Source organism: Podarcis muralis, chromosome 11 (assembly GCF_964188315.1).
Source record: "Podarcis muralis chromosome 11, rPodMur119.hap1.1, whole genome shotgun sequence".
In the NCBI taxonomy this organism is placed as follows: Eukaryota; Metazoa; Chordata; class Lepidosauria; order Squamata; family Lacertidae; genus Podarcis; species Podarcis muralis.
The window spans coordinates 27,649,303-27,664,031 of NC_135665.1; the positions used below are offsets into that span (position 1 = coordinate 27,649,303).

A 14,729-nucleotide genomic window follows, 5' to 3' on the forward strand; every position below is an offset into this window, starting at 1 on the left:
GAGACAGGCAATGTTTTCGAGACAATCAAAAGTGGTTTGAGAGAGTTGTTATTTCCCAAGGTGTGCCCAACACATTGATGATGATGGACCCTCTAGCATAGTGGTTCTCAACCTGTGGGTCCCCAGATGTTGTTGGACTACAACTATCATCCCTGAGCCTTGCTAGCTAGGGGTGATGGGAGTTGTAGTTCAACAACATCTGGGGACCCACAGGTTGAGAAAGGCTGCCTAGCATCTCAGGTCGAATCAGAGCTTCCAGACTGTTTGAAACAACACAAAAACCTACAAACCAGCTTTACTGTAAATGTAATCCGCATATACAGTGGTCACGCTCACGTGTAACAAGCTCCCAAGGAGCAGATTACAGCTGATTTGCTAGAAACCTGAACCTTTTAGCTCAGCATGGCAAATAAGTCAAGGTTTGGTTTCGTGTGCCGTCTGAATTTCAGCTTGTGGTTAAAGCACTCTCCTCCGCAAGGGCTGTGGAAGAGCAAAGCAGGTGTAAACTCCTCTCCAAGAGCCAGCACATTTGTGTGGTCCTGGTAAACCAAAGTTTGGCTTTCCACGTTGTGCAAACCAGGTGACTATGAGCAATGTATCCTCATTCCAGCTATGGCCCCGTCTGCACTATACATTTAAACCAGTACCATACCACTTTAAACCACCATGTCTTTCCCCAAAGAATCCTGAGAATTGCTGTTGGCTAGGGCTGCTGAGAGTCGTTAAGAGAACCTAGTCTCCTCCCAGAGCTACTGGGAAGAGGATTGACTGTTACACCAGTCTTGGAACTGTAGCTGTGTAAAAGGAATAGGGATCTCCTAACAAGTCTCCTAACAAGTCTCAGAAACCATAACAAACTACAGCTCCCAGGATTCTTTGGGGAGCTGTTTAAAGTGATATGATACTGGTTTAAATGTATAGTGCAGATGATTCTGACTCTCCAAAAAACAACAACAACCACCACCCAACCCAGCCTAGATTTCCAGGTGTTCTTTAAAAATAGTAATGTTCTTCTTCCTTTACTTTTCACTCTTCAGATGAACATATGCCAGTCATCTGCAGATGCCAGCAAAACACTGAAGGTGTTGAAGGCAGAGGAAATAAGCACCCAGTAGAAGCTAATAATCATGGAGCTGAGGACATAGGACAGTCAGACAAAAATAGAAGCAATCATTCTTGCACACTAGAGAATGGGAGAAAGAACAATGAGGGTGCTCTTGAAAACAGAGAAGAAGAAAACATATCTGACAGTGCGAAAGAAGGAAAACAAGAAAAAGATTGTCCTTTGCTGGCTTTTTCTCAGCAAGATGAAGTCTTAGCAGTGATAAGTGTTGAAGAATCAGAAACCTCAACAGGAAACATTACACTGGAATGCAACTCCGACAGTGTGCGTTCTCCTCAGTCGGAGAATGTATTTATAGCAGAAGTGAAATGTAGTTCCTTTAATATGAAAGTGGAAGTGAAGAAAGATTCACTTCCTGGAGCAGACTCCGCATCTGGAAAATGGAAATGTCCTGAGAATAGGTGTTATCATAAAGGCCACTGTTGTAAGCAGCACAAGGAGCGAAGACCATCCAGCAATCTTTCTGGAAAATATGAGACACCATCGAAATGCAAGATCCAAATGGCCAGTAACCCAAATCCATCCATGTCAATTAGCATTGTAGGGAAGGAAATCAAGGTGCAATATATCAACAGGAAGCAGAAACTAAGGGTTAGTATCGAGCCTGGTGTTGAAGCAAGGAAATGTGGCCCGGCTTGGAGCTCAAAATATGGAAACATGTCCAGCGATACAGATTATTCTACCACCGAGGAATCTTATTCAGATTTTGAGTCAGATTTTAGCTTTCAGGAGAAGGAGGAATCATTCACAAGTTACATGGGTCCAGAGTGGGATGCCCCAATACCTCCACCAGCTGAGTTTGCTGACTCTGAGGAAATCTGCTTAGATAGTGCCACTGAAGTTGTATCCTTAAGTCCAGCAGGTGACATGAACATGTCAGATACTTTCTCAGCTGCCTTAAATTGTGGAGAAGGAAGTGATCTCTGTCAAGAGAAAGGTGGCAGAAGGAAGGCGTGTGCCAATGGAAAAGATTTCTATAAAGAAATGGTTTTTTCAGAATTTAGCTATACTGGAGAATCTCCTCTAGAAGACTGCAGTTCCAGAGAAATATATGCTGGAAAGAAACCTAGTGACGAGATGGGTGATGCTCACCAAGTAAGGAACAGCAGTCTAATAGACACAAGGAATATTATGCGTGTTTCACATATGGAATCAAAAAACACAAGAAGCAATTCTTTCCCAGCCACCCCTGTTGATATATTGTCATCATTTCACCCTAGAAGAGACTCTGGTTTCTATTCAATGCCATCTTTATCCTTAAAAGTGCTACCCAAGCCAACCCAAGCATTGAACCCTTGCAGCAAGAATGCCCATACGCCTACCAGCTGTACAGAACTTTCCTCAAGTTTTGCATCATTGTTTGGTAATCTCAGAGATCTTAAATGCTGCTATTCCTTCACCTCGTATGACCATGAAATGACTGTGTATCATGCTGAGCTGGAAGAAAATCTAGGCAATGCTTTTTTCATGGATCACTCTTTAGAATACATAGAGGACTGTAGAGAAATGGATTGGGTGGCTGGAGAGGATTTTCATACCATTGCCAATTCCAATGAAGAACATAAGGAAGAATGTGGAGCCATTGAGCCTCTGAGAACACTAGATGTATCTGAGGAATACACAGAACTCACAAATGGTGGAAATGAATTTGAGGTTCTAAGCAGTGATCACTACAAAGTCCAGGCATACATAGAATTACAGAATGAAGAATTATTAAATCAAGTTTCCTTGCATTCTGGAAACCAGTCTAGTGACGATAAAGATGACAATAACATTGCTGCTACAGAAAGCATCCAAGGCCAATTCTCTGCAGAACAGCCCAATGGAAATCATCAGCTGAGTATTGCAGAGTCTGATATAACGAAGAAACGGAGAAGATCAGTGATGACTGTAATAACTGGAGAATTAGAACGAAGACTTATCATTCAAGGTGACAGAAAGTCTGTGGCAGAATCTTTTGACTTGACAATAAAAAAGGAGCCCTTATTGCCTTGCAGCGTAAGAGAAGCATTTATGTCACCTCTGTTGGATGCTGAGGAACCAGATTTTGATAATGAATCCCAGAGCTTTGCAGAAGTTGAGGAGATGCCTGAAGACATGCATGAAGATTGCCAAGATGCTTCTGCCCAGGCTGATGCTGTATCTTGCTCTTCAGAAGACGAGCAGGTTTTGGCTGATACTGAAGCACCCGAGATGCTTTCCAGCAAACAAGATATATGTTCGTCTGATCTTTCTGGAAAACATTTAGCAACAGATCAAGTGCAGGAGTTACTCAAACCTAGTTGTGAAAAACCAGAGGTACAAAGTGAAATAAAGACGGATTTGGGCCAGAGCCCAGACACTTTGCCCCCAAACAACCAGACAGGTAAGTACTTCCAGATTCCTTGGAAACAATACTTTGTTCTTACTTTATGCATCAAGGCAAAGGGTTGCAATGAAATGTCCTTCTGAGAACTAGTCAGTTTTGTTAATCATAAAGGGATCCCCTTCTTAGCTCCAATGGAGGAGCAGTCTAGACACAACTTGCAAGTTTTACTCCTGCTTGAAGGACACATATTTTTGCTGCCTCATCTTACTGTTTGTGCAGATACCTTCCTTGACCCAGTGCCTTCTGAAAGTAGGCCTCAGTTGTTCTAAGTAGAATTAATACTAGTATGCTTTAAACTCAAAATGTCACATATTAGCAAAGTAGAGCTGGACTTGGGAATGCTGGTAAGGTTGGTAAAATGCTAACATGATCCTTCAGTAAGGTATTTCTTTCTCTAATCCAGTTGTTTTCAAATTGTGTCCAGTGGTGTTCCCAAGTTAGCAAGCCAATAATGTCAGGCAACTTACCTAAAATAGAGTTGCCCATCTTTCCTTAAAACATGGAACTGCATGGGGTCACTGGCTGAGTCTAGGCCTAGACAGCATCTGTAGAAAATGAGGGTGCACCTGAAAGACTTCCCAGAATTCACTACAACATACAGCTGAAGCCATTTGATGTTACACCAAGCAATTGTTATCCAACACTTTCCACTGCATTCCCCCATCATTGACCATGAAAAGTTAGGTTTTCGTTTTTGAATGGGTTTGTTGCGCAAAAACATAAAATCTATTTGGATTGTGTATTGGCCAGTGTGCCGTTGAATCCTACCTGTAAAAATAGCAACAGTCTGGAAGGCCCCTGGCACTTATTCCAAACACTGCAATTTCTTCAAGGCCAGTTCAGACAAACAAGTAGCTCTTTCTTCAGATGGCCTTAAATCCATGCGTCATAGCAGGCCAAATAGTTATTTATATGTGGTGCAAGGCAGCTTACTATCCTCCAGATGTGTGTCAAGCTTATTTTGAAACTTGAAAGATGGCAAGGTAAAAAAAGGGGGGGAAAGAATAGTTTCATAACCTATGTCAAATTTTAGATATTTCATCACTCTTTATACTTGGTTGTTCCCCTTATCATGCTGTGATTCCTGATGCATATATCATTGCTGCCTTAATTTATAAGAACATTTTAAGGCATAAATAAAGAAGAAGAAGCAGCAATAATCTAAAGGGCACATGACTGGCTTTATAAACCCTGCTCCAGGACAGGATGCTGCAAAGGCAGCTTAATAAGAGATGGATATAAACAAAGAGGCAACCAAATATTCCCTGTGAGGAGGAAAGGAAGTTTTTAGTTTCTGGAAAGTGTATACCGGGAAGAAAACTGTATCTCAAAGCTCCGCTCCCACCCCTGTTAAAGAAGCAGCAAAGTGAATAATTTCTAAATTATTAAACGGCAGCTTGGTTTTCCTCTCCTTGCCGCAAACTGTTGTCACTTTAATATTTCTTTTTCTTGTGCTTTAAAACCTGCATAGTTGATTTTCTGTGTGTTACTAGTTCAATTGGTTAGAGCATGGTGCTGATAATGCCAAGGTTGCAGGTTCGATCTCCGTATTCCTGCATTGCAGGGGGTTGGACTGAATGATCCTCAGGGTTCCTTCCAAGACAATTCTGTGATTCTATGTGTTTTGAACTAGTCTCCCACCAGTGTGCTGTCTGGAACAGATGGACTTTGTAACACAAACATCCCACCAGGCTGGGAAAGGCTGGGTTTAAACCAATGTTATGAAAACAAGTTCCCTGCAATATGATTACACCTCCCAGTGGACACTGCAGCAAATTGGTGGCACTGTGGTCTAAATAGGAACCGCTCTGGCGGTAAGGTAAACGGTGTTTCCATGTGCTGCTCTGGTTCACCAGAAGCGGCTTAGTCATGCTGGCCACATGACCCGGAAGCTGTACACTGGCTCCCTCAGCCAATAAAGCGAGATGAGCACCGCAACATCAGAGTTGGCACGACTGGACCTAATGGTCAGGGGTCCCTTTACCTTTACTATTCCTTAGTTGACTATCACCCTGTGTTGTAAGGAAGAGATGTAGCTCAGAGGTGAAGCACTAGCAACTGTTTTCAGCTGTGGGCCAGTCCACCGTCCCTCAGACCATGTGGTGGGCTGGACTATATTTTGGAAAAAATAATGAACGAATTCCTATGCCCCACAAATAACCCAGAGATGCACTTTAAATAAAAACACACATTCTACTCATGTAAAAACATCAGGCAGACCCCACAAAAACCCAGAGATGGATTTTAAATAAAAGGACACATTCTACTCATGTAAAAACATGCTGATTCCCGGACTGTCCACGGGTCAGATTGAGAAGGCGATTGGGCTGCATTCGGCCCTCCTGGCCTTAGTTTGCCTACCCATGATTCAGAAGAACCTCCAGCACAGTACATGGGAGGAGGGGAGGGGAAATAGTTCAGTCAGACAAGGTGGAATGCGTTCGCAGGTGAAACAATTGGAAGAGTGTGGCATTGAAGTCCATCCACAGTGTTGAGTAGATTAATTGGTAAAATTTCTCAGTTCAAAACCTTCAAGAGATTCCAATTGATTTCAGGGAAGATTATTTTTAAAACTGAATATTCAAAATACAAACACTTGTAAAAGATCAGCAGATAAAAATCCCCATGCCTACTGTGACACATGCATTCAATCCTAATGGAGTGTATTTAAAAAAATACAGGATCTCAAAGCAGCTGTCTTATTACAAAAGAATTTCAGAAATAGACTTGAAAGAGAAGTTGCTGAATTGCAACTTATTACTAAACTGAAAACTATGGAGAGACCTGGTCTGAATAGAGATACAGTGGTACCTCCCGTTGTGGACGGGATCTATTCCAGAGCTCTGGCCAGATCCCAAGGTTTTTGCAACTGGAGGTGCCTATTCTGTGTATGCGCGTGACGCAGTAGAGTGCTTCTGTGCATGTGCGTGCGGCAAAACCCAGAAAAATACTTCCAGGTTTGCTGCGTGCATATCCCAAAGGATTCGTAACCAGAGATGCTCGTAAGCAGAGGTACCACTGTATTGGATTCTTGTCTGATTACATATGCTAAAGCTATTTTTGGTCATCTGCATACTATCCCTTGCTTTTTCATGTAGGAATAATTGCAGTCGTTAAGAGTGGTCAACAGGTTTACCATACCCATTGAGTCAATCACCCATCTCCTACTACCCTTCTGAGAAAAACCCACCCCACCCTCCCACTATATATAAGGGTCTGGTGGCTTCTGTTTCAGTGGATCTGAAGAAGTGTGCATGCACATGAAAGGTTATACCCAGAACAAACTTAGCTGGTCTCTAAGGTGCTACTGGACAGTTTTTTAATTTATTTTTAAAAAGTTATTTTCTCTAATGTGCAAATTTAACACTCTATTTAACCAATTAATCACAACTAAAACACATATATTTATCAACTAAGATTTCTTTCATTGCGTGATAGCCTTAGAAATAGTTACTAGGCTTTGATTATTTAGGCTGCAATCCTATATACACAAATAACTTATCTGGGAGTAAGCAGAACTGAACTCAGTGGGGATTTCTTCTGATATATGGTCAGGACTGCACTGTTTGTGCCTGTAAAATATGTAAGCATGTAAACGGGCAAGTGTATAACACAGATAGAACCACCTGAATACATATTGCCCAGTCTATATTCAAATATAATTGTAAAATTTTGCATTCAACTAAGTTTTACACAGGGTAGAACCATTAAAATTAATAAACATAAGTTAGCGGTGTCCATTATTTTTAATGGGTGTATTCTGAATAGGACTAGCATTGGATGCAACCCTTTATTTTGATTTGCTTAGAGCAGGCTTTCTCATGTTTTGAGACTAAAATTCCCACCATCCCTGACCACTGGTCCTGCTAGCTAGGGATCATGGGAGTTGTAGGCCAAAAACATCTGGAGGGGCGAGGTTGAGGAAGCCTGGCTTAGAGTACTGAAACTGTACACTGATTTATTATTGTTCATGCCTGTTCTGGTGGGAGCCTCACTCCAGTAAACAAGTGTTTTTGCAGGCATCCGTGCTTTGGACTAAAGTCCAAAGTTATAAAAGCAAATGGCTTTGCAACAGAGTTTTATGTTGGGCTCATAGCTGTCAACTTTTCCCTTTTCTTGTGAGGAATCCTATTCAGAATAAGGGAATTTCCCTTTTTAAAAAAGGGGAAAGTTGACAGCTATGGTTGGGATCCAGAGTGCAAATGGAGATCCTGATCTCTTTAAAGAAAGTGGGAAGACTTTATGTTTGCAAAACCCATGTAAAGTAGCCACTGCTTCTTCCTTCTCAAGAAACAATGGGCACTTCAATAAACAAAGCTTTACCCCAAATGTTCAAGACAGGTTTTTCTCCTCTTTGGTTTCATTGAGCGATTCCCATTTTTTTTTAAAAAAAGTATCTGCTAATACTGCCTCTAGCTTCCTCCTCTGAAATGATGCTCAGTATTTCTTTTTTTGTTGCGGGGGCGGGTTGCAATGACAGAGGTAAAAGGTAAAGGGTAAAGGGACCCCTGACCGTTAGGCCCAGTCGCGAACAACTCTGGGGTTGCGGCGCTCATCTCACTTTATTGGCCAAGGGAGCCGGCGTACAGCTTCCGGGTCATGTGGCCAGCATGACTAAGCTGCTTCTGGTGAACCAGAGCAGCGCACGGAAATGCCGTTTACCTTCCCGCCGGAGCGGTACCTATTTATCTACTTGCACTTTGACGTGCTTTCAAACTGCTAGGTTGGCAGAAGCAGGGACTGAGCAATGGGAGCTCTCCCCGTCACAGGGATTCGAACTGCCGACCTTCTGATCGGCAAGTCCTAGACTCTGTGGGTAACCCACAGCGCCACCCGCATCCCTTCTGTGAAAGTATGCAGAAGTAAATCTCTCATTTCAACATAATTTAAAGGTAAAGGTAAAGGTACCCCTGCCCGTACGGGCCAGTCTTGACAGACTCTGGGGTTGTGCGCTCATCTCATTCTATAGGCCGGGGGCCAGCGCTGTCCGGAGACACTTCCGGGTCACGTGGCCAGCATGACGAAGCTGCTCTGGTGAGCCAGAGCCACACACGGAAACGCCGTTTACCTTCCCGCTAGTAAGCGGTCCCTATTTATCTACTTGCACCCGGGGGTGCTTTCAAACTGCTAGGTTGGCAGGCGCTGGGACCGAGCAACGGGAGCGCACCCCGCCGCGGGGATTCTAACCGCCGAGCATGCAATCGGCAAGTCCTAGGCGCATAAAAGTAGGCTTGCAGTTTTATCCTGATGTAGAAAAGGGCTTGTAACATGTATTTAATAGTAAATACACTTTGGTTTTTTCCCCTCCTGCAAATTATGCAATTATGTAGCTGCTGCGTTGGAAGACACGGGCAAAATACTGTCTGATGAGCAAGCACCAAATGACGCCAGCAGTTCCCATGAAGAAGCAGTAGATCGTTGGGCCAGACGAAGGAAACAATTCCAAAACAGCAAGAGATGTGGTTCGGCTGGTGGGAGTTCCATAATCAGCAGTATCACAGAAGGATCAAGTGAGTGTTCCACATTTATTGCATTGGTCAGGAAAAGACATTTATACAGAGAGCTATGAATAAATTCTTCCAGTTTGAAGGGAGGAGCTCTCATTTCATGGCATGGCATTTTCTTGTTCTAAACAGCTTAGATGGGATGGGAAACCATGGTTTGAACAAAACATGGTACGAAAACCATAGCCTCATGTGCAGAAGAGATGAAAGGAACAAATGGGCATGACATGTGTTCTAAGCTTTATAAACCATGGTTAAATACACAGAGAGAACATCTGGGCCCTGTTCTCTTTTAGCATGCCTCTCCATCTATTTATCCAAAGATATGGGGGTTAGAGTCTGGGTTTGTGTGTGTGTAATTAGGTTTATCTATTTATCTATGTTTATATCCTACCTTTAGGGACGCGGGTGGCACTGTGGGTTAAACCACAGAGCCTAGGGCTTGCCGATCAGAAGGTTGGCAGTTCGAATCCCCACGATGGGGTGAGCTCCCGTTGCTCGGTCCCAGCTCCTGCCAACCTAGCAGTTTGAAAGCACGTCAAAGTGCAAGTAGATAAATAGGTACCGCTCCGGCAGGAAGGTAAACAGCGTTTCCGTGCGCTGCTCTGGTTCGCCAGAAGTGGCTTAGTCATGCTGGCCACATGACCTGGAAGCTGTACACCGGCTCCCTCGGCCAATAAAGCGAGATGAGGGCCGCAACCCCAGAGTCGGCCACGACTGGACCTAATGGTCAGGGGTCCCTTTACCCTTTACCTATATCCTACCTTTACTCCAAAGAGCTCAAAATGACTTACCTAGCTCCCCCTCATTTTCCCATATTTTATCCTCCAAGAGGATACATTACACCGAGAGACAGCGACTGTCCCAAGGTCATTCAGTGAGCTTCATGGCTGATTGGAGATTTGAACCCAGGCCTCCCAGGCCCTCGTACAACAGTTTAACTAGCTGTTATACACGCTGATCCCTAGCAACTACTGGCTTTCCACAAAGCTAGACAATATTCAGTGTAAGAGTGTGGGGAAAAAACCCCTCCAGAATCGTGTCACAGATGCAGAAATAAAATAGATACAATTCTCAAGGGGTTTTCTCCATGACCTCCACTGATTGGATTAACCTTCATAATCTCTTGGCTAAAAGTTATTCCTCTAGCTCATTATTATTTCTGCTTTCCTTTCACTTGTTTAAAAGTATGCCAAATATACTAGTCTGGAGTCTCAAGAGGATAGCGTTCAAGCCTAATGAATTTGTAGTGCAGGCTGATGGGCTCCCCAAGTGGGAATCCTAATGTCTAGGGAACAGCAAACGCTTCGATGCACACATGCAGATGCCGTCTTCCGATTGGTCAGTAAAACTAGATGAACGTACATATCAAAATAAACTAGGGAAACTATATGCATGCCTGAAATACATAATTAATTATTGCTGTTACATCTACCACTAAAGGAGTTGCATATAGGTTATTTATTTGTATCCTTTTCACTGAAAATGGGATGTTTTTGTGCATTTGGAATCCTCCCTCCCCCACAAATTGGTGAGGTTTTCCAGTTATTTTCAGAATTTGCCAAAGAAGAAGGGGGGGGGGGGAGAGACGGTTAAATAAAAACAAAAATAGCCAAATTCATCAACTGTACCATTGCTCATATTCAACCTATCCCAATATTTACAAATCAAAAATTAATTCACTCTATCTATGCCTTTGCAGAAGATTCCTCTAATGAGTACATCACAAGTAAAGAATGTAATTAACTGTCAGCCATGAAACAAGGAAAAAGCAATTGCTTCACCCTGCCAAAAATCACATTTATCTGGCAGTTATTTGACTGAATATTGGTTTCACCCCAACCACTTCCTTTAAACACTCCTCTGGAAGCAGATAGTCAGCAATCCTCCAGCCAAATAGAAGTTGAAGCCAGAAGGAGTGCGGGGGGGGGGGGGGCTGTGTGGAATATAGTAAGGAGCCAGATCAAGTTGTTTCTGTCAAATGGCTCTTCACTGAGCATTCCTCATAGCCACCCAACAACCAGTTACTCCCGACATCCTGGGGAATTTTAGCAGAAGTGGCTTGTTCACATGTTATGCTGCACACATGTGCAATCTATCTCCACACATCTATAGGTGTTTGTGTGAAAGAGTATGCACATGATAGCTCAATTTTTACGCACATAGACCATGCACTCGTTGAACACTACATGTGAATAACTGTACAAGGGTACAGCTCGGACTTGTGTAGGCAGATTGCACACTTGCTGAATGCATTGTGTGAACACTCCTGTTGATGCAGCTCAAGAAACTGCTGTAAGATTTTGTGCATGTGTGGTTTTAAAACCACACATAATCCTTGTTAGGTTTGCAAAAGCCTTCATATGTCTCCCAAAGCTGTTCTGAAGCACAGTTGAAATCCACATCTTTGGTGCACATGATGCACAATCTATTGGAACATATCTCCTGGCCATCCCCACTGAAAAAATGGCCAGGAGCTGTACAAGAGCACATCAATTGCCTTTCCTCATAGCAGCAGTGCCTATCTTTTTTGTAATACAAGTCCTATCAATTAGTTCAACAGAGTGTTTCTATACAAGACTCTGGACCAGGCTACCCTCTCGTAGTGCCCTCCAGATGTTTTGGACTACAACTTCCATCAACCTGCCTAATGGCCATACTGGCTGGGGCTGATGGGAGTTGTAGTCCAAAACATCTGGAGGTCTCCAGACTGAGGGAAGCTGCTCTAGTTCTTTGCTGGGCTTTCCTTCTACTCGTCTGAACTAAGAACCAGGCAGCAGTACTGTAACTGAGTTAGGCAGGAGTGCCACTTTTACTGTCTTCCAAAGGCAGTCCTGTGGGCCCACTTGAATCACATGTGCCAAGGCTGACTAACTACTTTCCACATGGTTGACTCACTTGAACTCATCTGGAACTATCGCTCTATAGGCTCTTCATAGAGTTGCCCCTGTATCCTTCTTGGGATACATCAAGGTCTAAACAAGGTAGCCTGTTTAAGAAGGAGGAAAGAGTTTGATGGGTTGGCCTTGTGGCTGCGTACAAACCCGGACACTTTCTGCTGCATTTTGTTATAAAGAAAAATGTTTTCCCGTGAGACTCTGTGAATAGCATCCTATCTCTTGAATTGATCTGAATCTCTCCAACTGAACAAGCTACTGAGGTCCAGCACTGAGGGCCTTCTGGAGGTTCCCTCACTGCGAGAATCCAAGTTCCAGGGAACCAGGCAGAGGGCCTTCCCGGTAGTGGCGCCCTCCCTGTGGAATGCCCTCCCACCAGATGTCAAAGAGAACAACTACCAGACTTTTAGAAGACATCTGAAGGCAGCCCTGTTTAGGGAATCTTTTAATGTTTGATGCATTACTGTATTTTAATATTTTGTTGGAAGCCGCCCAGATGGGTGGGGTATAAATAATGTTGTTGTTTAGTAGTTTAGTCGTGTCCGACTCTTCGTGACCCCATCAGGATGTATTTAGAGTAGACCCACTGAAATCAATCAATATACTCTGAGTTTGAGGTAGTTGGATTTCATTCAGTGAAATGATGTTGGGTCCATAAATACAGACAGAATGAGGTTTGGCACAACTTTAATCTGCATGATGACTCAGAACTTCGTACTGTAGGTCATAAGCCGCATTATGCTCCAAACAGACCCATCTGAGTCTAAATTATATCCATGTTTTATTGTTTTGTAAGATAGGTTTAGTTGGTATCATGTATAATGGAGTGACTTTAAATTCTAAGGTTACTGTACAGTGTGGATTGAAAAGCACTCAGTAGCAGATGCCACGAACAAGCACTGGGCTTGTCACACTGCATGATTCTTTGAATCATGTATTTAGAAAATCAAATACTGCCCTGTACCTAGAAATGTGACATGCCTAATGACTTGCTAGTTGGAAGTGCTACATCATCAATGTTGTGATGCCTTATGTAACACCATGTTGATGAGCGCTGTCTGAGTGACTGAATTAACTGTGAATCACTCATCCATATGATCAAATCTGCTCCTGGGAAACTCCCTCTCCGTCTTTACACAGTGCAACCCTAAACAATAATCACTAAGCTTTAAAGCCTGTGGATTTTGACAAAGATAGTAGATTTGTGGCACATGGACCTTCAGTGGTCAAAACAGGAACACAAAGGTAAGTTCATGTGGGCTTTTGTGTGGAAGTCTATATTTGTGATTTTCTGTTCCATGATCAAAGTACGCTAAGGTTATGTTACCTGTCAGGAGGGAGCTAATGGGAAGAAAAACCTGGCATGTAAAAACTGAGCCACAGAGAAATGTTTGCTTTCTGTAACTCTGCCTCTGTAATACTAAGCTGAATAAGGGAGGTCATCAGAACTTGTCAAAATGTGTTGGTCAATGATAAAGATAGTCATGTGTTCAGAAGCGGAAGAAGAGAATATTTTTAAGATGCTTTTGTGACACACACACAAAAAAAGGCACTTTTGGTTCTAAACTTAGCAGGCTAAAATGGAAGGTGGCTAGATGTGAAAGGAATAAAGTTTGAGATTCTGATAGATTGATTTTTACCTGAACTGAAGAGTCAAGATTAACACGAATGCTCAAACCTCTCCAGCGTTGCTTGAGTGATATTACTTATTATAGATTCACTTTTTCCTTCCCACACACACCCGCTGCTTGCCAGTTTCTATTCTTGACATTAACGAGCATCTCTGAATACTGGCTCATAATACTGAATCTCCAGAAGCCTCATCTGTTTTCCTAAGCAAGAAGAATGCATCAGAGTGCTTGTTTGAGGAGGTCAGACAACTTGAACTGGGGAGTGGGGCATTAAATCAATGGAGCTTCAGTGGGATGGGGAAAAGTCTGTCTTTGAGCCACTTTTCTGATTTTATGCAGACGTAGAAATTAGTGTGTCCTAGATTCCTAGGGTAACAAAAAGGGAAAATAGATTGTGTGACACCAAATACTTCCTCCCCTCCCCACATTTTCTAGCTTGAATATAAAAACTAAATTGGCTAGATGTGCAACTTGTGACCTCCCAAGTTGAAGGCATCATATCAACTATGCATGGCAGCCCACCAAGGTTTGATGGTCCTCCTTGTTTAGCTGTAAAAACAGGTGCAGTAGAGTTTTTTGGGCACATGTCTGGCGATTTGTGTGTCTGGAATTAGGGGGGGGTGGTCCCAAGTTGCATAGGCTTGCATCAGAATGAAAGTGTCTCTCTCCTGCTTTCTGTTCTTGGTTAGTAGTATTAAATGGTTCGGCACCATCAGGCACCCACACATCCCTGTGGGGCCCACTACCAAGGCCTGGATCCTGCAGGTTCTTTGTTGCTATTGCTGCCTGTTCATCTTTCCCCTCTGAGCCTTGAAAGCACTATGGATATGGTGCAGCAGCTTCCAATTGCTTTGCACTCCCATTCTGGGCAGTCGTGTAGGCTTGGGCCCAGAGAGAGGCAGGGCAAACAAATGGGAGCACTGAGGACAGTAGCCAAGGAGTAGACACTCATGGGAAAAGGGAGTGAAGAAGCCATCTTGCCCAAGGACTGCCCTCAAACCTGGAACAGCCACTACATCTCCATACATGAACACACAGAAAAGAAGTGTTTTTAGTGTCCTGAGCATAAATGCCACCAGCGCTGGACTTGAGCTCAGGAAACTTTGGTCCAAATCTTCGCTCAGCCATTGACTTAGTAACTGAATGGCATTGGGCAAGTAGTTTATCTTGCATCATTTGTACATGGTGGGAGTGTGACTCATGCAT

General features: G+C 43.2%; 1 protein-coding gene across 1 annotated transcript in view; it reads left to right on the plus strand.

Annotated features, from left to right (window-relative positions):
• Nucleotides 1-14,729, plus strand: part of LOC114606100 (uncharacterized) — a 41,974-nt gene that overhangs the window by 1,916 nt on the left and 25,329 nt on the right. Inside the window, exons 2-3 of the mRNA XM_028747861.2 lie at nt 1,038-3,488; nt 8,822-9,001. Of these exons, the coding sequence (XP_028603694.2) occupies nt 1,038-3,488; nt 8,822-9,001 (2,631 nt within the window). The remainder of the gene's footprint in view (nt 1-1,037; nt 3,489-8,821; nt 9,002-14,729) is intronic.